Genomic DNA, 27,803 nt, shown 5'->3' with positions numbered 1-27,803 from the left:
TCAAGAGAACTTCAGGTTGAAATTAAAACAAAAAGGCACCCCCATCAAATTTTCACGTGTTTTATTTAGGTGAACATACACATGGTCCACATATCAATGAAAATAGTCATAAAATAATTTAAGAACTTATGTGGAAAGGTATTAGCAGCACCATCAGTATTGGAATAGCAGAAAAATCAAGCCTCCGTAGGGCACACATTTATGCCTGGCTAAAAATGCCATCATTTGTACCAGGGGATGGGAATGGCTTTATAGGACGCTCTCGGGAGTTGGAGTTTTAAAACACACACTTTTTTTTGCTAAATACTTTTGACGATTAATGTTACAAAAAAATACAACTAAATAAGATACTGCATAGTATTTTAATTAACATAACGAACTGGACGTTGAGCTGTGTAAAGCCAGGCTCAACATCTCTGCTTCCACATACATTTCCTTTCTGGAGTAGAGAAATCTAAAATTTAAAAACAAAATATAGACCTAGTGTATTCTCTAAAAGACACACTTTAGGTGGAACGTATAGTACTACGAAAATACATATCTTCCATTCTGTTTAATAATTTACTTTAGTTAAAAAGTTGTGAAATTCTCCTCACAAGAAGCGTATACAAATTCATGACTTTAGTAAATTAACAAAAAGGATTATTTTTTGTATTTTTTTTTTTTAAACAAGGTTTAGCCCCGCTGTAACAATTATACAAGGAAGAAAACTGACTACATTTATATGAAGGAATACAAATTTACACACATTTTACAGCAACTTATACCCTACACATCTACAAAATTCACAGTTATAATACAAGCAAGTACAAGGCTGGGATAAAGCTGTTGGATACCAAAAAATGTTTCTACTTTAAAAAACGATAAAACAGGAAGAGTTTCAAACTTCTGCACCGACTTTCCTATTCTAACCAGAGCTGAATCCACTTCCCTCAGAGCAGCCCCTCAGCACACGCACACTGCTTTCCGGGGCGGGTGGAAGAGCGAGGTGCTGAGCTTCTTCTGGCCGCGCAGGCTGCGGCGCATGGCCAGCTTGGAGTTTCTGCGCTGCGCCGTGGCGGACATGCCCTCCGGCGGGACGCTCATGCTCCGGCTCAGGCCGCGCCTCGGCTTCTTCATCGCTGGGCCCGAGTTGGATTCTTCCAATGTCCTTTTAAAGTTTGCCGTGGGTGTCCGCTCGGCATCTTGGGCTTTTGTCTGGCTGTTAGGGGATACCTTGAAGCCTTTTTGGTCCGTGCCTGAATTTGCAGAGTTGGAAGGGGAGAGACTGACTGACAAACCGTTGCTGTAGGACTCGTGTATCCTCAAAGCCAACGCTTTGCTGCACTTCTCCTCCTGCGGGCCTGAATCCTTCAGGGTTGCTCCTGATGGAGGTAAATTGCTTTTGGCAATCTCGTTTGGCAGCTCTAAATACTTTTCTGAAATCATGCTGCTATGCGTGAGGGGAGGGATGGGCTCAGAAGCATTCAGCCGTGGCCACGGATCATCTTCTAAAAGCTGAGGGGAAAGAAAAAATATTTAGGCATAAATATGATATTTCACCCGTGTTATCCTTTGAGAGTGGAGACAGTGTGTGACAGAACTTGTCTAAACCTTATCAGAGACAGAAAATCCTACTCCAAAACAGAGTTAGTTATTCTCCACGTTGAGAGGCAGAAACAAATTCAGGGCGTGGATCTGAACTTGGTACTCTATGCACAGCAGCTTCACAAAACCATTTATTTCAGCCCTCCAGCCTACGAGTGTCTCACAACAGCAGATGTGTCACCTTTGCAGTCAGAGGGCTGTGCAGACTTACTCAGCCCGTGTACCTGCCTCTTCGCTGCTATAAAATGCTGAAGAGGCTGCACACATCTGATGTTGATTTAGGAAGCCATGTAGAAAGCAGTGTCTGCAATCTCTGGTGATTTTCATCAGGAGCATTTTGCAACATGTAGACGTAACTTCCCTCCTTCAGATATCGTGATATATGCACCTGTACTGCCCTCTGAAGATGTTAACACACCATCAGAAGGCCAAACACCATGAGGTCAAACAAACAGCAGAAAGAGTCTTCTAACCTTTGTTACATTTAGAATTCTTGGTTACTGCATAACCAGGTTACGATGGAGACTGATGAACTCATCACGCTGTCCTGACTGCACACAGAAAGGTGGAGCATCGGACAAAGCTATTCTAAAAACGGTTCCTCCCTGCTGTGAAGTAACACATTTTATTGCCTGGTTTTATGCTCTACAACTTACAAAGAATGCAACTCCATTCCTCACAGCGCATCTATCCACTCTCTATAAAGCACAGTTATTCCATCTGTTGAAGAGATGTGGTTAATATGATGTCTTGAGAACCAGGGACTTTCTAAACTTTAATCCTACCTTCAGCTACTCATCTCTTCTGCAGCCTTTGAGAAGTGTTTTTGCCTCATTCTTAGTTCTACCAACAGGAAAATGGGGACAATACTTGCTTTCACTATCCACAGGGGGATTTTGAAAATTAGTACTTATGCAGAGCCCTGAAGAGATGAATTATGACCTTATTACAGATTTAATTGTGAAGAAATCCCCAGTTACTCAGCAAGTCCTTCAAAAGTAAATTTCAAGGCTGCATTCATTACTCTTCATACTCTTCATGTAAAGCAAATGACAGTTAACTATTTAAAGAAAATAGTGTGCTGGAAGCTCAGATGCACACAGAGCTGGATCAGGGTCAGTCAGTGCAGTATCTCAGACAAGTAAAGAGACACTTTTCAGTCTAAACCTGGAACAACTTCAGTTCACCTTCAGGAAGAGATCTGTGACTGCTCAGCACTTTTGAAAAATCTAATACTGAGGTTTAATAAAACACACTCCGAAAGAGAAAACAATCACAACTGTTTCTAGCATCTAGATGTGATTTTCCACTCCCCTGTTGTTCCCTGGTGTAGATAAAACCATTTCAATAATATTCTTTTACTACATATAGCAACACGGGAGGGAAGACCTTGATGGATGGTATGTTAGAGGTTATCCAACTCCATTCTCGCAGAACTCATGAGATGACACACACAGAGCAGCCCTGGCAATGCTACTGAATCTGCTCAATTTCATTTTTGAAATTGTGATTCCAGCCATGACTTAGGTTTAGTGTTTTTATTGTGCAAGCTGCTTACTGGCAACATCATCTGCTTAGAATGACTGGATAAGGCTTTGGGAAGCCAAATGAAGGCAGCGGATGGACTGCTAAAGCGTGATGTAACAGAACAAGGAAAATAAAACGTGAATCACCAATTTCATTTCTCAAGAACCTCATTAATCAAATTTTATCACGGGCCTCAGGAATACCTGAATTAATCTGATATTAGGAATTGTTGCCAGAAGGATATGCAAACAAGAAATACTTCTTTTAATTGAGAAACTTTGACTTGGTCTCCATCTATTTCCAAATCTCTTGTTTGAGAATGAAGCAGCTGTTACACAGCGAGACCATCCGTGCCTCCTTCAGCTCTCCCAAGGGAACCTTCCATTGCCAGCTCTTAGTTTTGCTGACCTGTCCCCTCTGGGCTATGATCCTACCACAGTCTTCAGGAGCTGAGGCTGATCTGGGGAACCACCTCTCACGTACTTGCAGAAACTACCGTGATCCCTGCTCAGTAAAACTCAATGGTAATTTTTTAAGAAGATGAATTAATTACAGACCTAAATTAGATCATGTATTTACCTGCAGCTTTATACATCAAGGGCTGTACGTATTGTTTTGCAAGTGGATATTGTCATCTATTGCCATACTTTTCTGTAATCAACAAAATGGGGCTCTTCCCTCCTGCAAGGCTGACACTATCACTAGGATCAAACAGGATCATGAAATAAGGGCATTTCCTGAATCCCTCAAGTTATCACCATCAGAAAAGAATTCTAAAATGCATATTCTGAAAGAGCTGTGAGGCTGTACTCCCTAAGGAAACTGGCACCTTGCAAGAAGGCGACTGGTTTATGTCTGAGGCAAGGCATAAAAACCCACATATTCAACCATTTTAGGGGAGGGTCCCAAATGCTTCAAGTTGTGTGTCATGTCAATGTTAATTTTAAAGAAAACACTGAGCAACAGCACTCCTGCACCACTGACTATCACCCAGAAGGCTCCCACGAAGTCCGGCTGCTGTGTAAGGGAAAAGCTTACAGCCCAGCCATCACATAAACAGAATTTATGGAAATACATTTTCCCTTCCATTGTGGCTCTTCTCTAACTGATAAATATCTTTGTACTATGAAAAACATACTATTACTCAGGATGGTGTAGTTACCACATATACTTACACAAGTAACTACACAAAGTTCTTGTTCTGCAAAAATGGAGACACCACTGTAAGATATTTCATTCATCAGCATCTGCCTGGAGGCATTTGGGGGTTTTATCTCAAGTATTTCAAAATTATTCTGAGAGTACAGTGGTCTTTTTCTGTCTCTTTCCAGCTTCCTTCTCACACTTCCTCTGGCAGTCACAGGTACTCTGTGAGGACAGCTGGATGCTTGTTGTTAAAGCAGAAACCTTGACGACATTAGTACTCATAATAAAAAAGTAATGAGAAAATGGGATCTATGTTTTTAACTTGGTGACACTGGTTCTATTTTAATCCAAAAGGAAAAAAACCTTTTGCATTAAAATAGAACTAAGTTTTATATCTATATTATCAACAAAGACCTGTAGCCAGTCAAAAATTTCTTTTGGGTTTTGCACGTTAAGCTATAAAAATAAGGCCTTAACTACAAACACCAAACCTGTAAGTTTTGATCTCTTTATTCTTTGTGACTGCCTGCTGCAATATATCAAGATTCACGCACCACAATTCACTGAATCTACTTAGAAGGGAAGGGGAAATCCTAAGGAAAAGCCCAATATTTTCACTAAGTCCTAATGCGGAAATGCTACTTCCTGGGGATGCTGAAGCCAATGTAGCTCAACGTTTATTCGATACTGATTATAGATCACAAAGCATATGGTACAACTTAAAAGTATAGAAGTATTTAGAATTCAAATTCCACATATTTTGCTCCACTGGATGGAAGGAGACAGTGTTTCAGTTTGCCATTTTATTAGCAGCTTGTTTCTAGCAAGGGAATGTTAACAACTCCCTTTCCAATTTTTGCTTGCTTTTTACTTTGCCCAAAGGACAGTTATCCAAAGATACTGTACAACATCAAAGGATAGTTACTTAAATCAGGAGCAGCTGGTAATTACTGAACAAACATCTACTCCCAACTACACTCCAGTTCTTAGAAGTGGGGGGAAAAAAACCCACAACCAACATTTTCTTCTGAACAGCTCTGCTTTATGTTAACGGTTAAAACTTCTAACCTGAAGAAAGATCTTGTACTGTAACGACTTCACCTCTAACAAAGACCATTAGATCAAACAGAGGAAGATAACATGGTCTCCCAATCCAGAAAGAAAACATTATTTACAACAAAGTGTGTTTGACTACATTAACCCATGGGTTACCTTAAAAAAAAAAACAAATGCCAAAAGAACACACCACAACAAAACCAAACCAACCACGCTAAGATTAAGAACCTGTCCACAAGCAGCCTGCAATTCATCAGCTGTGCATGGCAAGGCAGGAAGAGAAACTGCAGCCTGACCTTATTCTCTAAGGGGATGCGTTTGGTTTATTTCTCTCTTAGATCTCTGAGCCCCCCAGTCCCATTCCTCTTTTTCAACAGCCTGCTTGATTCTGGGGGGATCCTGGCAAACTTACTTTAAAGAAAGAGTGCGTTTAAAGTTATGTCAACTCTATGCATGAAGTTACAGTAAGAATTTCCCCTACATTAAGGAGGGAATACAGATCAACAGCTACTAATAAATACTCAGTATTTTAAGAATTACAAAAACATTGTAATCCCTAAACGCAGCAATTCTGAGAAGTTCAGACTTTAATACTCTGCCTTTGGTGTCCCAAAGTCTTTTAAGAAACAATTGTTAAAAGTTCATCCCTTTCTCCAGGGCTTTGTACAGGGAAGTAGCGAGGTTATGGCCAGGTGACTGCTCTGAAATTACTGCCCTGCAAATGAACTGTATTATCCAGCCATAGGTACTGCCCAGGCCTCTGCACTTAAATAAAAATACAATTTAAAAAAAAGAAGAAACCAAAATACAGCCACAAAAAACAGTGACATCAAATAGTGGTTTAAATTTACCACGCCAGTAGTTTCCAGCAGTATTACTTCAATCACTGGCAGTGGTCTGCCTACACCATTGCCCCAATCCTACACATCAAAGTAAGCTGCGTAAAAAGAAACTACTCCTAGGGGGAGAAAGGGGAGACTGCTCTGTATTTAGCGGGCTCCACACTCAAAAGTGGACCACTGAAAACACTGAAATAAACCCGTTACCTTGACGGGTGGGGTGCAGCAGCGGGAGGGCGTCATGCTGTTCAGATCAGGGCTGCTGTAGCAGGGACTCTCTGCCAAGTTGAGATACAATTCTTCTTCATTTTCCAAGTTGCTTTTGCTCCCCTGCAGCGGCGAGATGCAGATGACGATGGCGCTGGTGTTATCTGCTCGCAGCATGCGCTGCCTCCACCGGCCCAGCGCCCTGTTCACCAGCATTTTGGCGCACGACTGTCGGTGCTCTCCCTTCACGTTCACAGAAAGGGACAGAGAAAGCAATCAGATCCACTTGACGTTATAAATAGAAGATGGACAGTTTACACACCACAGCCTGAGTTATGTATTCCTACATATCACGTGCTGAAGTAGCTTGATTCAGAAACATACGAGGAAATTTTAATTGAAATTTATCTTTCTTCCTAATGAAATATCACTTTAAAATCAGTTTACTGTAGAATCCACATATACGTGAGTGCTTTAAAGCACAGAACTGACGCAATGACTTGCATAAATAGCCTGGTTGTAACACATCCTACAGTCTTTCCCAAAGTCTCTCAAGAGGTTTACAGACTATTCATGATCTGATGCTCAGATGCTCCACTACATAAATTCTCAACTGGTTTGCAAAATAAACCAAAGAACTTAACTCAGACTTTGTACAAGTCATGTAAAAGCCAATAAACAACTATCTGCATTGTAACATGCATCTTAATGTGACATAAATTTCATTTTCAGACATTTCATGTAACTTCCTTAGAGAAGGAACATGTTATCAGCTTTATTACTCACAGGTACCATCCTGGTAGTCAAATTTCCCTAAAATGGCAACCAAGTAATTTAAGCAATGTTGACATCCATGGTATCTGACAGTATATGACACCACAGTATCAGCCAACAAATACAGTGTGGCAAAGCTATGTTAGGTACTTTCCATAAGTGGAAGACTAAACAGTTTTTAGAAGAAATAAGTATTAAATTTCCACAACAACTTAAAGCCACTGCTCTCACCATCAAGTATTTTTTCTCCTCGTGATCCTGGCACATGGAGATAGCGTCTTGAGGTGGGATCATGTTCCACAGCCCATCACTGCCAAGGATGATGTATTTGTGCTTCTGGGGATCAATGGTGTGCACACTAGTGTCAGGTTCAGGAGACACAACAAATTCACCGCTATAGAAGTCGTAGCTCCAAAGATCACCTAGCAAAGAAGAAAGTGGGTTTGAACTGTTGTGTTACACATGGGAATATGAATCTTGGGAAATATGGAAAAATGTTCCCATGAAAGCAATTACCACCAGTCTCAAGTCACCAACAGTAATAGAGTAATTTCAGCACAATTCCTGTTTTGCTGCTGTCACTTTCTGATTGTATTTATTAATACACAGCAATTTAAATTAAAAAAAATCAGAAAAATCATTAAACTTTAAAAAGAATCAAATAAAAACTCAACCCAACCCACGCTTATAGGAGGTCTTCTGCCTTTTTAAACCTAACGCTTTCAGAAAAAGGGAAAATACAACAGATTGATACCTAGGAAACAGTGAAACCTCAATATCCAAACTAAAACCTGTCTGAACAACTGAAGTTCCTCTTAAACAGAATAACCCCAAAGCCTTCCTCTCTTGAACCCACACCAAATCTTCAGAAAATCTGCCTTTCCAGTTAATGGCACAGTTTAAATACCAGACAGGAAAACCCCCACCTCTTGGACTGGGAATCATGGTACAGTCAACAGCACAGGGCTGGGGTCCGGCGGAAGGATCACTTCATAACTGTTTTCTCCCCAACATCATTTACAGCATTAGACTTCAACCTGCATCATGACAGTGTGCTGCCCTCCACACCCTAAGAAGTCCTGCTCATAGAAGAGAAGAAACCCCCAAACTCCAAACCCCACCTTTTCACACCTTTTAACCCCGAGATCCTCCAAGCCATCTGAACACCACAGGACCACACGGGTACATCTTGCTGTGTACGTATTTGTACACACAGGTGCCACGGAGAGGGAACTATGGAAGGGGGCAAAAGAGGAGAGACTGAAGCCTTTCCCCTATTAATTGCCCTTTCCTGTTCCTCCTCCTTCCACAGCATCAGCATCCCTTTCAAAGCCATGCAGCGCTGTGTTAGAGCGTCTGTCCAGCTGAACACCATGCGCCAAATTTTGGAGTTGGAAGGAAGCCACAGGAACACAAGTGGTGCCTGGGTTCCAGCAGGAAAGCAGAAAATGAGAGCTAAAGCCTCTCCCCTGCAAGGCCTCATGCAGTGGACCTTTCTATTTTTAAAGCCTTCTTGCTGTGCAAACGAGTTTGGGGTCACCTCACCAGTAACGATGGCCTGAACTGAATCTGAGTAACACATTTGTATCAAACATCTACTGGTTGAGGTGCTTCCTCCAAACCCTCCTTTCGTAAAAAACACTCCATCAGAAAAAAGCATTTCTATATCAATTTATTTTAATTTCATTTATCAAGGATACTTGGAAAAAAACAAACAACAAAACTCATTCTAAGGTTGGGCCTTTCAATGAGAACAGTGTTAATTTGCACTAACACCTTCTCTTCAAGTTTATAAATAGCTCCCTGCAGTAATAAGCAACAAAAAGCAACATTATTATTTGCAGGTAGTGGCTACATTTTTCTGTGCAGAACACATGGCTTTAGAAGTAGAAATTAATTAACATGTCTGAGTTGAAAAGCACACAGAAGCTTAAGAACCCCAGTTTAAGAGTAAGGTTTTGTCAGGGTATTTTTCCTTTGCTTTTTGCTGGCTTCAGAAAGCATGCTGCAGCCTTCTTCCACATCCATCACCACCCTTTTAAAGATAATAAATAAGCTTTTTGTCTTCCTACTTCCTTCCATTAGCTTTGCCTTAAGCTATCAACCAGTTGAAAAGACTTTTCCAGAATGGGGAAAGGGAATACTTCAACTCAATTACTCCACTTCACCGCAGCAAGCATGGACGGTCCATCCTTATTAAAGCCCCAATTCACCTCCAGTGCAGCAGCAGCAGACAGAAACACATGCTTCTAATAAGTGCTAATTAAAAGCCCAGCCTGCTTGGCTAGAGGTGCACTCTGCTCCCCAGGCTCACAACAAAGCCAGCAGCTGGCAAGGAGATCAAAATAGTGTAACACAAGAGCTGAGCTCCAGCACAATTATTGTATAGAAATTGCCATGAAAAGTCTTCATGTGCTGAGAGTTCTTCACATCATCCCTGTTACGGACACAGCAAGTAAAACAGACAAGAGCTTGGGATCTTACAGCAACCAGACCTTGGAATCAGCAGCAGCATGAATTGCCAACATGCATCATGTTTTTATGCTTTGATTTGCTAGTTTGTTCATATTCGTTTAGGAGAAGTGACAAATGTTATTAGCTGAGCTGTGTGATAAAAATAACCTGGTGCTATTTAATTTTGGTTCATCTTCATACATGTCACTGCCCATCTGCTGCTCTTCCTGAGAAGACAGCTGAGTAATCATCAGACTCATTTCAGTCAATCCTCCTCCAAGAAGAAGGCGGCTCCTCATGGGCATCATTGGGAATATCCCACTGGTCATAAAGAGATTCCAAGGATTATACACATGCTGAAGGGCACACAGAGATTCTGGAAACACCCAGGATGAATCCACCCATCCCAAATCACAGGCCAAACGCCAGATCAAGAGCCCAGCTGTCCTAGTTGCCATTGAAAGCCTTCCAACCTCAGTCCCTCCCCTCCACAATGAGCTGCTTTCTGAAGGCCATGGGGGAACTACACAGAGGTGTGGGCTTGACACAGGAATGGTGTGGTTTGCATTAGAAAGGCTGCTGGACTACCTGTTAATAATAGTCCATGTACTTGGCAGAATCCATGTGCAAATCCATGTTCAAGGCCAGGCTGGATGGGGCTTTGAGCAAGCTGCTCTAGTGGAAGGTGTCCCTGCCCACGGCAGGGGGTTGGAACTGGATGAGCTTTAAGGTCCCTTCCAACCCAAACCACTCTGTGATTCTATGAAATCTGCAATGCAGCAACATCCCTACAGCACTATCATCATTTTTAACTGGGGGCAGGAGGGAACAGAAAGAGGGAAAATTAGATACCACAAGAGGAAACTAAGTTTTCCTGAAAGCAAATGGTGAAGAGGAGCTTGACTAGTCCAAGGACTCTGAGCTTCAAAGATGAAGTTTATTAAACATGCATTATTTTGGCAAAATGCATTCTTCCAAATAATCCCCTGCAGTATCACCTCTCTCAAAGCAGCATTCCAAGCTTGCTACAAATGTACAGCAAGAACTGTATCTCCATGAGTTTTACATTCAACTGTACTCATCACCTATTCAAGCTCAAAAATCTCGAGGAAATACACAACAACTTAGTTAAAGTTGTATGATGGAGCAGCACTAAAGCACAGTGAGACCAACTCCAGACTTGTCTGGAGTTACTGAAAGCCAAATGGAGTTCTGGATGTCACAGACTGAAATAAATAAATTTAAAAAATAAACATATAAAGCTTTTGTTCTTTGACCCAGGAAAAACTCCTCAAAATTTATGTGAAGCCTGAGGCACACCGAAAAACCCAGATTCTTCCTTACACAGCCTAGAAGGCAACAACCAAAACTTGCCCTAAAGAACAGGGAAAGCTGTCTTCAGCGTGAATCTGCTGTCAGTCTGCTCCCACAGACCTACAGACTCAGGCAAACCTAGCAAGCAAGCAGCCGTGGTGGCACAGGACCATATGAAGACCCTTCAACTCCAACCAGCAAAAGCCAACCCTCATCTCTGGGGCGAGGTTCTATTTTTCAGTAGGTTTTTTCTCTCCTAAAGGGCAGAGCACCACAGATTAAGTCAATGCTTTTTAGAGCTGCTGCACAGATAGAATACTCCTGTCAGCCGTATATCTTCCCCTGGCCAGCTGGAGAGCTCAGCACCACAGTGGCTGAGAAAGAGATGACAAACTGAAGAAGAGTCACTCTATGTGGCACCCTCTGGCATGATTCTGGGAAGGAAAAAGGGAGAGGCAAGTAAGTCAGAAAGCAGAGTACACCTTTCCCTGGGCATTTCAAAGCACTTGGAAATCTTTAATTCTGTCCCAAAGGAAGCAGACAGACAAGTGACCCTTGAGCAGACTGGGAAGCCAAGAGAGCAAGATGATGTGATATGCCAGAGGTTAGTATTACAGACAGGAATGCCAGGTTCTCAGACTTCACTTGGTGAGCTGTACTATTTTTGTTCCAAATGAAAACCCAAACATTTAACAACCTTCTTCTCTAAAAACTTACAGACCAGGAACATTTCTTTTGGTGTGAAGCTTGGGTATTTCTTTTCCAAACCAAAAAAAGATATTAATATAGTTCCTTCCCTTTCTTCCAGAAAAATCCTGTTTCTTAGTCATGACTCGAACCAGAATAGCATAGAGAGATCTAGACAAAAATGACGTTGCAGCTTACAAAATGAAAAATAGATGCTTGAAATCATTATATTAAAGGAGCAGGAAACTTATATTTAGCTACCTGTAAGAATATATCAAAATATGTTGCCTATCTTACCTGCTTACTATTACCTTTTAAAATAAAATGAGGAAAAAAAACCCCTACTTGTAACTCAGCTGCTTCCAGGAAAGTAACTGAAGTTACAAACAAAAACATCCATTGTATAAGTAGACTGGACTGGATTAAGCCCAAAGCTTTCTTATAGCAAAAGTATGTCCAGAAGTCATATATAAATCAAGTCTTTCATTTGTCTTTCTGAAGCATGCCGTTTTGAATACAAAAATATCTTTTGGTTTTAATAGAGGAAAGAAAAGTTTACTTTTATAAGTCAGCCCAAAACAAAAAACCCAGTTTGATTAATGCCAGATCTTTTTAAATCAAAGTTTTATCTAAAAGGTCTGTTAGTACAAAGAGAAGTCTTGCAGAACTTCCTTTTTTCACTGCCAATGAGGCAGTGCTGCTAGGAAGCGAGACAAATCTCAGCAAGGATACGGACAGTAACCACTTAAAACCATCCAGGCTGAGCTGCGGTGGAAAATGTTTTCACCAAAAGTCATGGCAACCCAGTCCTACAGCCACAAGAGGGCATCTTCACAGCAGCCTAAGGACGACTGCAAGGCAATGTCCCATTCATACAACCCAGGAATGAGTAAAGACAGTTCAGTCTGAGGCATGGGGACAAAACTGAAGCAGAAAAGTTGCGCAGAAGCACTTGATGCTTTCAAAACTTTCACTATTCCTCATTTAAAATGAATGGTGAATTAAAAGCTGCGTATAAGGCAGTCTGCACCATGACTGCTCATCTCTGCTTGCATGTTGGCAAAATCACAGGCAAGAGAGAAAGGTGTCTGCCTCGGGCTGCCACAGCACACTGCATGAGAAAAGCCTGCAAGAACTAGTATGCAAAAGCAAAGGGGAAGAGCTAAAATGGCATGCAGAAAGCTCTGCAGTTTCTGGCCTTGAATTAAATCCTTCAAATAAACACTAAGGTGGAATTTCAAGCTTCGAAAGACAATCCTAGACAGCATTTGCTTAGCTAAAGACATGGGATAAACCAGAATGAACTGACCAAACCTGGATAAAGCTCTACCTTTAGGAGAAAAGTTTTATTACTGCTTTTCTACACTGCCAGAGAAGACAGAGGAAGAGGCTCACACAGACACTTCCAGTCTGCCCCAAGCTCTGTTGTCTGAGCTACAATGGATCCACATGTGCCTTCACATGACCTGTGTAACACACAGACCTGAGAAGTAAAGCACATACTCTGTGTTTTGTACAGGAATACACCTATATTTTGTCTTGGGGGTAAAAAAATTATACAAACTAGAGCCAGACATCCCTAGGACAAGACTAGAATCCCAAATGCACCTCAGTTTGCACTGAAGTTTGTCTGGTTTTATATAGATTGAAAAAAAAGCAATTATCAATATAACCTGGAAAATGCTGTACAGTACTTCAGTACAACTTACTAGCTCATGCAATTTAATGAGATTGATCTTCATTCCTTCCTAAGGAGCAGGAAGGAAGAACTAAGCAGCAGACATTGTGTAGCAACTCTGCCTATTTTATTTGGTTAGCTTACAAAAACTGAATCATGTAAGAAAACCCAAAATGCTCATACAGGATCTACTTAGATCATCTGAGGTCAGCCATACCCTCTTCTCTGGGGTTTCATGGTATGCACGTTCAAAAGCTTCACAAACTATTCTGGCATCCAGCAAGTTGCTCTGGGAAACAGCTTCCCTGTCACTGGCAGAGCCAACATGCTTGCAGGAGCCATGCACTGACCATTCACTGTTCTGGTACAGGAGCCAGCAGAAAACTCATGTTCTTATAAAAAGCCAAACCTGTGCGGTGGAGGCCACTCCATCTAAAATATGGGGGTGAGTCTATTATATTTCTCCATTAAAAAAGGAAAAACTGCTTCATATTGCCACATGAATGAGTGGTTTAGCTAACAGGTTCTTGGTTCGGGTTTCATCATTCATTAATTTAAACCCTACACACACACACAAACAGCTACAACACTGTGAGGCAATCCCTTACTACATAACCCTTTCGACAGCTGCAGATCTTGGCTCTATGTTAGTTCCCAAGAAAAGGGGAAGAGGAGGGAAAAAAACGCCATAAAAGATTTACTAGATTTAGACCTGAACTAATTTACCAGCAAGAGAGATCCCATATGATTCAAAAACCAATCAAGAGCCATTGCTGCCACCCCGCCAGGCATTACCAGTCACTTTAGTGGTCTGGGAGACAGCTGAGGATGTCAACTTAAACAGTAACTTAAGGAAGCCACAGTGAGTTTAAGCTGCACTTACAGTCAACCTACAAAGCTCAGTGATTAATCACACCATTTGTCTACTTGTTTTTCCATTCTGTTCTTGTTTCAAGTTGTACCATAAGATATTCAGAGCTCGGACGGTAGCTTTTCTTTGCTTCCCCTGCTTGATGTACCACCTTTTAAAGTCACACGCATGGCCAGATTTTACTTCAAAACTGGGTTCCAGATACCTAAACTCTTCACTCCATTTTTCCATAATGGGTTCAACACATGGGAAGAAAACACACAATCTTGTACACTTCCAGCTTTGTGCTTATCATCCCAGAAGCAGGTCTAAGTTAATGGATTTGGACAGATGGCATAGCTGAAATGTAACCTTCCTCCTAGCACGTATCTGGCCATTATGTTACCACACAGAGCAGGTTATTTCCCCAAGACATGCACATGTAAGCACACTCACAGGGGTCTACAATGCCTTCCTGACTGCCACAGGGAGATACTGCCTCTGCAGGAAGACAATAACTAATAGATGATGCAATGACACACAGGGACTCTTCAAAACACACAAGCAAGTTACGCGATGGCTTGTTGCCCCTGAGCATCTGCTCTACAGTATCTGGCAATTTGCACACTCATAGCTTTGCCTTACACAAGGGGATTTGAGTTACCTCACATCTGGGTTAGGGACAGGCAGATAAATGGACAGTTACCATGAAATCATAGGTACCAGGAAATTTACTCAAGTGATTACACTCTAAGGAAACAAAAATGCTTTTCTGATCAGAATAGGCAGCAAGTCCTGAGCTGAACAATTCTGAGACTGCACAGGGTTCCTAAGTACAAGGCAAACTGGTATCAGGAAAGGTGTTTTCATTGCCCAAAAGAGGTTAGCAGAAGTAGCTATGCTGAAAATGCAGAACACTGCTACAGTATAAAGTATTTCATTAGAAGACTTAAAAACCTGTATACACTACAAGCAGCATACAGATACTTTACAGAGACAGCATGAAGCCTACATATTCTGACTTGTTATGGGGCTATAGATAAATTGTTACTTAAATACAGCCACCACTGTTGTGAGAAGCAGTGGTAATAAAGAGTGCATACCACAAATGCTTATTTTAGGGCAGAAAGAAACTGCAGACAATCAGAACAGTAAAGGGAATGGCAATAGAATTAATCTGAGCAGAAGGACTTCTATTGCACCAGTATTCTTTCTGCTGACCAAGTATCTAACCAATGCAATGCTTTTCCACAGTGTTTTAGTGCTGCTATTTCCAAACCTTTGCTGTACTCCTTACGAGGAGTGACAGACTTCAGGACTGAATGAGGGATCAGACTGAATCAAAAATATTTTAAAGTGTTGTAACAGAAACACAAACTTAAAAGAAAAACAAAACCAACCTATGTTCTAAATTTTAGCATTTTTAATCAGTCTTCCCACTTCAAAGACACTAAATTCACAACTCCAGGTTCCTCTCCGTGGTGCAAAGAGACTCTTGCTCTCCTACTAAAAATTATTGTGCAATTATTGTCCAGTCTGGGATTTCTGTAAGAGTAACAGCCCATTTTGGACTTAGCAAAAAGAATCACTGTGCTAGATCTCTGTGGAACTGACTGGAGTATTGGGAACCAGTATGTCACCAGTGACAGTTATTACTCCTCTTGGCCAGGCTCCAGCGCGGCAGCGCTGTGCCAAGGCGGGTAGCAGCCTGGGAGCCAGCCAAGAGGTCGAACAGGCCTCAGCAGCATGAATGCAAATGGCTTTAGTCGTGGTAGGTCTTTTGTAAGCAGTGTAAGGGGCATGCTGGCCTCAGAGAGAAGTTAAATCCTGTTTCCAAACTGTGAGCGTCTGTGCACCATCTGGGTCCTAGGGAGCGACGCAGCTGTGTTCCCTTTTCCAGGAGGTTCGTCATACCTCCTCAGAAGGGGACGTGAAAAGGCCATGGAGGCTCCTTGAGCAAGCAAACACCACAACACTGTCACACTGTAAACCCGTTTCCCTGTGATTTGAAGATGCCAAAGCCCTCTTTTAAGCTTTTAAATCTACTGACTTTATGAAACCAAGACTTGTTAGAAGATAAGTGTTCTCATTTCTTGGACCTGCAACTCTCCAGCAAACCTCTTCATCCACATAACAGGAAAGAATGCAATAGGGGGCTAACAGATGCATCATTCCTTGAATTCCCATCTGCACGCAAACCCCAGCCAAATCCTTTTGTTCAACTTGCTGAAAGGAGTCAAAAAGTCATTGAGCTGTTTAGACAAACAACAAACTCACAATCGTAAGAGTAAAGATTCATCAAAATTAAGCACAGACTTTTTGTGCTTTATGAGGAACACACACCCTTGCGCAGAAAAGGAGAGAAGAGGGGTACACAGCTCAGCAGATGAAGCTCCTAGTCATCTATTGACTCCAAACGATTTACTCGAGTCAGTTTTACTAACCATAAAATAAGCATCTACCTTGCCTAAAATATGACACATAATTAAGACTTTTAAGATACAGAGAAAAATTTCCATCAAATTAAAACTTATATTGTTACTGAAAGATCCCCCTTCAGCCTCCTTAGCCACCTGCACCTCCTTCCTTGATACATGGCCATATTTTACAACATTAGTTATCACTGCAACGTTCTTCTTAATACTGAACAAACCACGTGAAGCAGATATCACTGCCTTTGAAATGAGACACAGTAATGCTACGCATTTATCAAGATGACCACGGTCCCAGAACAGACTGTGCCCCTGACGCGCTGCCAACTGACTCAGGAACACTGACAACACTACCATGTAGCTGTCAAGCTTGCCAAGAGGAAATTAAGTCACAGGCCAGTTTTCGCAGGTAAAAAATATGATGCCAAAACCAAAAATTAAACCTATACTGGGTATACCTGGAGAGAAAATTCTTCACTGGGGAAAAGGGAAACAAGATGAATTGCAAAGATTGGAATTCTGCAAGGAATTTTAAGGAAAAAACATGTCCAGAAAACACCAGCACTCACAGCCAAGAAGTAGCCAGAGATTGAATTATGAATTATTTCCCAAAACCAATTTCTAACAAGCTTCCTAGGTACTGTAATACACTTTTTTGACCTTCGAATAAAGTGTTCCTCAAAGATAGTTTCCCATTACTTATATTCTGGCACAGCCAAGTTATAGATAGAACACAGACTTGACTTTCATCCCTTTGTTCATTCTATGTTAAGTCTTGAAAGAAAACAGATTCACCACAAAAGGAAGACCAAAGTATTTCATATGCTACACAGCAAAACTTACTCTCACCACCATCTAGTCAAAAAATACAGTCCTATTACTTCAGTAAAAGACAAACATGCTCTCCACCTTGGAGACACGTTCTGCTTTGTACATTTTTCTTTGCCCAGAGATGAAGCACCATCCTTGCAGTCTGACACTGACAATCCTGAATGTCGTAGGGCAAGTCCTTCGCTCACCAATGAAACCTTCTACAGCTTTATTTGAAAGATGAAATCCATGTTATATTAAAAATACTTTTGAAAGGCCCAAACTTTCAGAAGGCCTTGTAATCAAGGCAAGCAAGCCCCTCTAAGCTAGATGTTTTGGCAAACAGGGTATGGTCAGGTTCTGGTGGCCCGTATGCAGTGGTGTCTCACTTCCCAGACACAGGCACCACTTACCGAGTGCTCTGGCAACTGCCAGGAAGGGAATCTGGTCGATGACAGTGCTGCGGCGCACGGGGCCGTTGTGAGTCAGGCGAGGCCTCTTCCAAACAACACGGTTCACCCCAGACTTGTTGATCACACTAAAACCATCAGAAAGAAGCAAGGGTTAAAAAGGAATGGAAATGAAAGCATGGAAGTTGGTTTCAATGACACAAAACCGGTTTAATATGCAAATATGGAGTCAATAACGACAGCACCCTCAGGGAAGTCCACACCACTATTAAATGTTTCAAAACACACGGTATCACTTAGATAGTTTCATTCCATATTAAGCCAAATGGAAAAGTGAGACATGAAGGGCAGAAGAAAAAGCAGAGGAATGAAGACCTGGAAGAAATTCTGGCTGGCTGCAACAACCAGATGTAAGAGTATCTTTTTAATCTGTCAGAGAAAAAACAGATCTGAATTTGCTTTCCTCAGATGAGGACCATCAACGTCAACTCACTTGAGTGGAAATATCATGTAGTTCCTCCTTCAGTTTTCTCCATCTGCCAAAGTTTGGCAGTGAAGAGCAGCACAGTGCAGTTGAAAAAAACAAAAGAGAACTGAGCACTGCCTTCTGTAGGGATTTCCTTAATGGTGCATCAACATGAGGCAGATATAAAAGCGAACTGTTCATGGTTGCTATCTGCTGAAACCAGGAGATAGGAAGAAACAGCTCTGCGTTTGAATGTTAACACCTGCTCTAAGGCACCCAGCACTGGTTTTAGTTCTCACAAATGACATTAGAAGGAGAAGCTACAGAGCAAGTAAATAGGATAGCTGTTATTGGGCAAAGAAGAAAGGACAGTATGGACCATTGAAGAAGAAAAGGCAATAGAACAAGGAACTAGCAAAGCTTGGTCCCAAAAAGTTAAGAACTAGATACTTAAAAGCTAGCTTTTATCCAAGGAACAGCCATTGGTAATTAGAAACTGAGCAGCTCTGGAACAGCCTCAAGATTCCTCATACTGAAGTTATTCAAGATGCACTTCCCGAGACTTCAAAGGCCTTAACAACAAGGGCATGTTTAGCTCCATCCTTCGCATGCACAGCGCAGCAAAGTCACAAACATCACATCCTAGAAACCCATCTCATCCACTTGTACAACGAATAACCACACAAAGCTAACCTCAGCCACCATCAGGAACACAACCTCATCCCACACTCAGACACTGTTACTAGGAAAATAGCATTTTTAATGAAAGATTCAATTATGCTCTCCCATTAACTTTTCCCAATTTGCTTTCATGGAAGAGAGGACATTAATAAGCAGAGCTGCATAGTTCCACCTCACTCCTGCCATTTGATTCACAATTGCCTGCAGCAGCCAGCCTGGGAAACACGGAGCACCAGTAAAAATAAAGATTTAAAAAAGAATAAAATAAGATTCAACAATTCCTGTTGATACAAAGTTCCAGGGAATGCTGCTTTGAAGCTTCAGAAACTTTCAGTCTCTGAGATACACAACTTTGGAACCCATATATTTGCAAGTACTAACCTAGCAAAACTGCACGTTACCCTTCCTGAAAAGCTACAATAGAGCTAACTGATCAACTTCCACCTGCTGGAGATACAAATGTCTGAAGGTTAATGAGCTGACAGGGTTCTCGTATGGATGATGTCAACAGGAAAACCTTCAGTGATCTGTCTCTGAACTGCAAGAGAAGGAAACCATGCCCATCCATCTGGTGCGGTAACGCAGAGCGAAAGAACAGAGAGCTCCTGTGAAGCTACGCCAAATGGGAGCCCTGAGGTTTGTCTCAAAACATTAGTGCCATCTGACAAACCTGCCAGCCTTCCTCCTCAGTCACAGGAACACACATCAACCACAACTCAGAGATGTTCCAACATCTGCCAGCTCCTGACAGTGAGGAAATTACTAATGTACATTAACACACGGTATTCTAACATTTTAAGCGTATATTTAAACATGGCAAATACAGTATCTTGTATCAAATCTTGTTTCAAATCTAAGATTATTTTATGTTCCTTAAACAGAAGCTTTGGAGGGCCTACTCAACAGCTGCCATCATCACCTCAGGAACAATGCAGAATGCAGGAGAAATTACAGAGTATTTTGTGTCAAAACTGCTGCGTTTCCACCCTTTGACAAGCTAGATATTCCAGAGCTCATCTCGTTATCTTTATGGCAATGCAGTCCTCTCCCTGCAGGTTCCTCAGAATTTAATGAAAAATAGGTCAAACAGCAGTATCTCCACTTCCAAAGTTTTCAGTGAACATTTAGAACTGTAACCACACCTCAGCTGCCCGATCCACCAGGAAATGAAGGTTTTGCTTATGCCATAAACCACCAGCAAAAAGCACAACAACAGATCACATGAACCTATTCCCCAACAAGCTACAAAAAACACAGAGCACAGACAGGGAAGGAATATAAATAGACTATGAGATTCACCAGCTTGCTTGCCTGCCTCCCCACCCCCAAATAAGCAAGCGTAAGCCTAATGCAAAGACAGAAATAGCACCAGAGATCAAAACTGAAGTAAAAAGCACAGAGCCAGTTACCTGCCCCCAAGGCCTTCAATTCTCTCCCTTTCTTTGGGAAGTTCTGGCTTGTGGTCCTGTGTCACCTCCACAGCTCTCACGAAGTCGTCTTTGGGGTCATCCTGGACCCCCAGCACCACTCCTGAGTCACCAACATGAGCAACATACATCTTTGAGCCACGGATAATTACCACACTGGCAGTAGTTCCAGACGTGCTTGGGAGCCCTGTCATGGTCTTCGGCCACTCTGCTGCAATGAAAGAAAAAAAGCAAATAAAAATACCTTTGGTTTCAATTCCGTGGTACTGGTAATGTTTTGAGGCTCAAGAGGAAGGGTGTGCCACAGAGCCTTGTGTAACATTGCAACACAGTGTGTGTTTAACTATAGTACACAGCCAGGCAAACTGGTGCCCTCAGATCCCCCCCGCTTTCATAACATCACTCCCCTACCTAGAGCTTCAATTAACATAGACAAAGCCAGTGTCAAAGCACCAAGAGAGGATTCAAAAAGCTGTCTCCTCTGGTTTAACGTTCTAAGCACTACTAGAAGAATATGGGGGGAGATGTGTTCCTGGAGTGCTGGACAGGATCGATCTAGTGTTTTGTTAAGCTCTACTGTTCACTTCCCTGTGAAGTGGTAGAGGTAGAAGTGAAGAGGTAGAAATGTTACAAATTAGGCCATTTTTCTGGACATCTGACTGGCAGGCAAGGTTTTCTTGACATTCCTGAACCCCTTGGAAGGAAAGAAAATGCTATTTTACTTTGATATGCTGAACAACATTTGAAGTTGAGTAACATCTCAACAGCCTTATCTGCATTTCCTTCTGGAGGACTGAATGAAGCATACTATTTAAGTACACTACTCAAAACCCAACTTCAAATCTTCTGCAGAAGTTATCCCTTCAATTCAGAACAGCAAAATACCTATACTAGTGTGAACTACACATGGTTAGGGAAATCTCCTTTCTCAACTGTTTTGCCCTCACAACACATTACACTCTCTCCCCATTTATGTCCAATCCAAATTTCTCTTTCACGCCTTTTCTTGTCTATTTTTGTGTCTACGCACCCAAGTTCATCTTCTTCCAAAACTCCACCAAATGACTGAGACGACATCCCAATTAAGACAGATTAGCCATACCAGTCCTCCTCCCTACTTCAGCACCCTCAGAAAACAGAACTCCAGTTCCCAGTTACCGGCTGATTTCAACTGTCAACAGCAACCTCATGTTTCTTCTTCACTGCACCCACTCCTGTCGTCTTCAGACAAACTCAGAAGGGAAACTCATCTCCTTGTCACATTCTATCTTCTGCACTTCACAAGTCGCACTCACACAGCACAACATAAAAACTCCACTATGATACACGTTCTGTTTGCAGGAAATACCCAAGCCAGACTGCCAAAGCACTGTGTTATTTATTTTCCTATAGCACAACAAACACATGGGGGGAAGGAAGGAAACAATGAGAGGCCTTCTCCTCTGTGAAAATAGGTATTTTAAACTTCAAAAGTCTTAAACAGAAGCAAAAGATGAGGAACTTAGGTTCTAGGGCCACTGAATGATGTGCAGAAGCCCAAGACAAGAAAGAGAAGACATGGTGAAGGAGAAGCAGAATCGTGCAGTCTGATGATAAAGGCTTATTTTCTCAGTCTTAGCTACCAAGATACCCAGTGTAATTTAAACATTTAAGTTCTAACAGAGTTCCAGCTTTGTGTTCTGAATACTACACTACACCTTCTCCCTAGGAGAAGCTTTATTTCAAGAACACAAACATTCAATCAGCTTATTGGAAGTACTTTGTCTGGCAATTTTAGCTGTGGATATTAAATCTAACACATTCCAAATGGAAAGCAAATGAGGGAGGAAGCCAAGTGATAATGAGGACATCAACCATGCACTTAACAGAAAACAAGCTGCAACTAATGAGTTTCTGTCAGTGCAACAACCGCTCCATAGCAATAAAATATATTAGAGAGTCAAATCAGTCTTTATGGGAGTGAAGAGCAGAGTGAAATCACCCACTTATGACAAAAAGACTGATAGAGCAGCCTCAGGTTTTAGGCTCCAACAGAATAGAAATTAGATCTGCCTATCATCAAGGGATTTTAGTTTATGCCTTGCTCCTGTTTAGAGAGAAGTATTATATATAGCATAGCAGATTCCTTTCTTTAGAGATTGTGTCTCATCAGAAATTAACAAAAGTGTCAAAACTGCTGAGCTTTCTTCTGAGCTCAAGCATTAAAATTGAAGTCTCCTACCCGACTCCTCCACACATCAGGAGCATGTTTTTATCAGTCATGTAACTTCAGCAATAGGACATCTTCTAACAGAATTTGTCCCCCCCACTCATAAAACACTGCCCTTCACTCAGCTTCGTAACTTGGAGTTGGTAAACTCAGCTCCCTTTGTAGATGACAAAATGAAACTGCCACCTGCTGCCTAGGACAGAAGTATAAAGGGATTTGCTTCATAAAATTTGACTTGGTTGCATTTAAAAACATTTTAGTACAAACTAAATGGAACCCCTAAAAACAAACATACACAGGACACTACCAACAAGGCGCCATATTTCTTGTTACAAGATCTTTTATAAGACAAGTGGGCACGACTCCACTGCAGCTGGGAGGCTTTCCATCCAAAAATCCCATCGTTACGAAACAGTGCAGCACACGCTGACCCAGCCAATGCGAAGGGAGAGCAGGAGGTAAATCCCATCTGTGTCTAGCAGGGTACCAACAGCGCTGCCTCTTACAGATTGTCACAATACCTGCCCACAAAGTACCACACCTTCCAGTGCAGCAGAGGTACTCCCCACTCTTGCAAGGAAAGAAGATTAAAGGAGAAAGAGAAAAGGCACATTAAGTGTTCAAGATATCTAAAGTTATCAGATTTATAATCCAGTTTGTCCCTTACAACAGCAGACAGTTTCAAGAGGCAAATCCATGCAGCTTCCAGGACTGTAAGTTGTTTATACACAAGTTGCAATTACTTCTTACTTTATTCACCCTTCTTCTGGTGGAGGGGCTGGAGAGAGGGGTAGTATTTGGTTTAAAACAACCCATCCCAAACAGTGTCTCTGTTACACCAGAATATAGATCCTACACCTGGATACCACATCTGTAACAGAAAAAGAAATACTCTGGCACAGTCTAGAAAGCAAATTCCCTCATGATGGTTGGTGTGTATCTGAAACACACAGACTGCTCCAAAACGTGCATGTGGAAGTTCTGCTCCTGTTCGTTTTTGAGAATGATTCAGAATTATTCTGGGAACCAAAAACTGCTAAAGAATACATTTCATTCTGATCTCCCTGGTTTTACACGAGTTAACTACAACACCTTATTTCAAGTTAGTTTGGTTCTAAAATTCTTGTTAAACTTTCAAAAAAATAAATGCTATATGAACTTTTAATACAGCAATAGACCCTAAAAACCTTACATCATCCTGGAAGTCTGCATGGCCTCAAGTGGGCCAGGCTGTTTTTAGATTAGAGTACATTAAAGAAACTCTTCAATATTTCTAAGAATAATCCTGACATTATTTTGCAGTGAAAATTTAAAACCCACCCTTGCTATTTCATAAGAGATGAAAATACTATTGAACTTCTATTGCTTTGATTAAATTTAATTGGAAGAGTTATAACCAAAGCAGAATCACACAGCTCTTTCTAAACTGTAACCTGCAATGCTGAAGAGAATGTTTTTAATAGTATCAAGCTATACAAATAATTCATTACCAAAGAAATATAAACCTACACAATCCTCGGAAGAGTCACTTCAAAATGTGGGACCTCCTGAGAACACTTCTTGTAAACACCTTTCCTACCACTGCCAATTGTAGGAACAGGCTTCAACTTGAACTTTTACTCCAGAAGCCCTTTCACACACAGAGGAATTTATTACTATATAATTCAGGCCAAAAATTATCAGCAATGACAAAGGAGTATTTTTCTGATTTAACTTTTTCTGGTGCTCTCCTGATCAGTGTTTCTTTTCTATACAAGAATGTTTCTTTTCACAAGAGATGGCCACTGGGTTGACCCACAGCTTCCAAAAACTAACAAAGCAGCAGAGTATGAGCTTTTCCAACAGCCATCAACTGGAAGCAATAAAAACTCCATCCTTCACACCAAAAATCCAAACCATTCTCCCACCCCTGTTTCAAGACATCAAAATCCCCAGTCTCTCTTTCAAGTGCATAGTGCTGCCAAATCATGGTGAAACATGTGCCCTACAGATGATGATATGGAGCATTATTTACCTTAAGTAAAACTGGCATGAGAAGTTATAAACTAGATATAGTGATGCTTTTGTCCAGTAAAACTCTAGCTGTCAGGCACATGCAGCAGAAACCAGAAAGCCCAAGCATGCTATGTAGAAGTTTACCATACAGCCTGCCTAAAACTGTCATCAAGTGCTCATAGCCAGAGCTATGTTGTTTCTCACAACAATTTAAATTGGTTCCACAACCCAAGTACTGTTTGCTAAACACTCATTACTAAAATAGTATTTCCTGCATTGTCACTTCACTCCACCTCTCTGCACCTTGTAGTCACACATAGTTACAGTGACAAATAACAGATCAAGGAACTGCACCTAGAAAATTCAACTCTTTCCTTTCTCCCCCATACCATGTTTCCCTGTTCACACATCTTTCTGCTCACCATGCAGTCCTGCAGCCCCGGGGATCACACACCAATGTTCCCCAGCATTAAGGTTGCGGTCAAGTTCTGGCACTTCTAAAAGTTGCCCTTTCCTTTCTACTCGGTATGAGTGTGCCCTCAACCTTCTCCCGAATCTTTTCAAGAACCAGACATTCACATAACTTCTCTGTTTTGCTATTCAAGAAAAAGGAAGAAGAAACTGAAACTGGTTCGACACTGTAATGCGTGTCCCCACCCCCATCACTTCGCTGAAACCCCACCATGCTCTAAGTGCAATTCTTGCTTTCTATGTTCACCTGCCAAGCCCACTGTCAGCATCACTGCCTATGTTTCTGACCCAATGGTACTGTGCCCACTCCTGCCTGCCTTTCTTCAAATGCTGTTTGTTCACTGTTCTTGTATTTTCTCTTTCTGGGGCCTCTGAAGACATAAATGCATACACAGCACACACTTTACACAGTATATATGAACAACAACCATACTCTAAACCATAATCTTCTCCTTACCAAGGAAAAAAAGTAATTCCTTTCAGAAACTCAATTCTGCAGTCTCACTGTCCCAGGGAAGAGGAAGGGTACAAGAACAACTGTCACCTGTCTTGTCACTCTCCTCTCCTTTACCCTTACCTATTTAGGACCACAACTTCTATCCTACTACAGTTAAACAAACAATCTATAAATCTTCAGTATACTGTTTCCTATTTTGGCAGGTACGCTATATATTTCCCAATGCTCAAACAATATAGAATGAGCAAAGGATTACTTTTTATGGAACAGCCAGATTTTGAATCCTTCCATCAGGACTCGACAGAAACAGTTGGGATGAAGGCACAGTTAGGGGAAAAAACACTGTCTCAGCCCATCTGAGTTGGCTAAAATGACTTTTCTTTTCATAATACTCTGGCCAAAGGAAACCTAAGGGCGAGCTCCATCAAGCTAATGAGATGAAGACTTCCCAATAAACCGAATTTAGAGATGCGACTTGCAACACCCCGAAAACACACTGCAGCTCTATAATCACACCACACTACACAGCACATTGGTCCTACGTGTCCTCCCACAGTTTGCTCTCCAGTTTTTCTTGTTGTACCGAATTACTTGATTCAACACCTCGGATCACATCCCGCTCTCCACTCCCCGTTCCCTGCTCACGGCCGGAGCCGATGCTGCCAACAGCGCGGGTGCCCCGCTCCAAAGCGGAGATGGAGGGAGGCTTTGAAACACGCAACTCACAATAGTGCGGAGGGGGCGGGCGGGGGAGGGAGGAAAAGGCGGCTGAAAGCGAGATGTCCCGCGCTCAGGGGACACCGGCACACGGGGAACGGGAGGCGGAGGCGGGCAAGGGGGTCCGGCGTGCCCTCGGTTCTCACCGCAGGGCCCTGCGCAAAGAAGAAGCGAGACCCAAGCGGGAAGCACGGCTGGGGGCCGGGGGCGCTACCTGCTCCCCCGGCGGGCCCTGAGGTGGGTGGGTAAAGGTCCCGGCGGAGCGGGGGGGCTGGAGGGCGCCAATCGCCCGTAACTTACGCAGCTTTTTCCACATGGCCCGGTGGCAAGCGATGAAGCCCTTGCGCAGGGCCGCGCACACCTCGGCCGGCTCCGCCGAGCCGAAGCCCTTCTGCTTCTTGATGAAGCCCCACAGGTTCTCCCGGGCGAACTGGGCCGCCTCCCGGCCGCCGTGCCCGTCGCACACGGCGAAGAAGGCCACGGAGCGGCGCGGGCGCCGGCCGGAGCCGGGGCCGGGCGGCAGCGCAGCCTCCTCCGGCGCCCGCGGGCTCCCTCCCCTCCGCCGGCCGCTCTCGGCGAGGGGCTCAGCGGCGCGCGGGCCTCCGGCCGCCGCTCCGCCTTTGTGCGGGGGACCGCGCTCCGCTTCGGCCGGTGGCTCGGGCTCCACCACGATCTGGGTCACGTCCTCCATGTATTTCCTGCCGCCTTGGTCGGAGTACACGCTCACCCCCAGCGAATACCCCTCCATGGGGGGGGGAGAGGCTCGGCGCGGCGGCGCCCGCCGCTCCCCGCCCGCGATGGCTCCCTGCCCGCCGCGCACTATTGTTGCTGCCGGCGGCGCCGCTCGGGCATGTCCGCGGCCCCGCGCCGCCTCCGACAGCCCCCGCGGGATCGGCGGGCGCGCCGCCTGCCGCGCCGCAGCGCCCCCTGCCGCGCCCCCGCCTCGCCAGGCCCCAACCCCGGCGGAAGAGGCGGCCGGGCGCGTCCGCGGGCACCACCGCGCCCCCTGTCGGCGGCCGGTGGGCATGCAGGCAGCGCCAGCCGCCGGGGCGGGGCAGGCTCCTACTACGGAGCAGCCCCACTGCGGGGCAGCCCTGGTGTTCTGCTTAAGGCCACATTCACAGTTCACTAGCTGTAAGTAGGGTGCCAGCTACTAACTCAAAGCAGGGGACTCCCCATGTTGCTCCAGAAACCCCAGCACGTTCCTCCACCCTATCTTTCCCTGCTCCTGGCTGGAACAGCCTGCTGTCCCGCTTGGACAATGAGGATAACCAGCAGTGATTTCCCAACAGTGATTTCCTGTGGGATGTGTAATTCTGGCACACGCTGATGCACTGTTTACGCTTGTGTCTATTTAAGACCTTGCCTCCATACTGGAGGGTTTGTGCATTTCTTCTAGGTGAAGTCCCAGACACTGTTTTCTTTGTGATCTACTACCACTCTCAACTCCCTGAGTCCCTTCTCACTCCAAGCTTCAGCCAGCTAAAACCGTGACTTGAGCCTTGCAAAAGCACTGCCACTGTCAGTAGAAGGGAGATAACTGGCTCAAGTACTGCAAGTACTTTGGATTTCCTTCCATTAACCACATTAAAGTCAACAGTACTTAAGA

At 43.1% G+C, this 27,803-nt stretch overlaps 1 protein-coding gene across 1 annotated transcript; it reads right to left on the bottom strand.

The window, feature by feature from the left end:
- Positions 1–44: 44 nt before the first annotated feature.
- Positions 45–27,199, bottom strand: PPM1D (protein phosphatase, Mg2+/Mn2+ dependent 1D). The gene is made up of 6 exons (XM_030472306.1): positions 26,495–27,199; positions 20,328–20,556; positions 17,775–17,899; positions 7,368–7,558; positions 6,363–6,605; positions 45–1,497 (listed from the first exon to the last, which is right to left on the bottom strand). Exons 1-6 carry the CDS (start codon positions 26,940–26,942, stop codon positions 946–948), a joined length of 1,788 nt encoding a protein of 595 aa, XP_030328166.1. The 5' UTR covers positions 26,943–27,199; the 3' UTR covers positions 45–945.
- Between the last annotated feature and the right edge of the window lie 604 nt (positions 27,200–27,803).

The sequence above is a fragment of the Strigops habroptila genome (genome assembly GCF_004027225.2).
Source record: "Strigops habroptila isolate Jane chromosome 13 unlocalized genomic scaffold, bStrHab1.2.pri S16, whole genome shotgun sequence".
In the NCBI taxonomy this organism is placed as follows: Eukaryota; Metazoa; Chordata; class Aves; order Psittaciformes; family Psittacidae; genus Strigops; species Strigops habroptila.
This window is presented reverse-complemented; position numbering and strand designations above follow the sequence as displayed.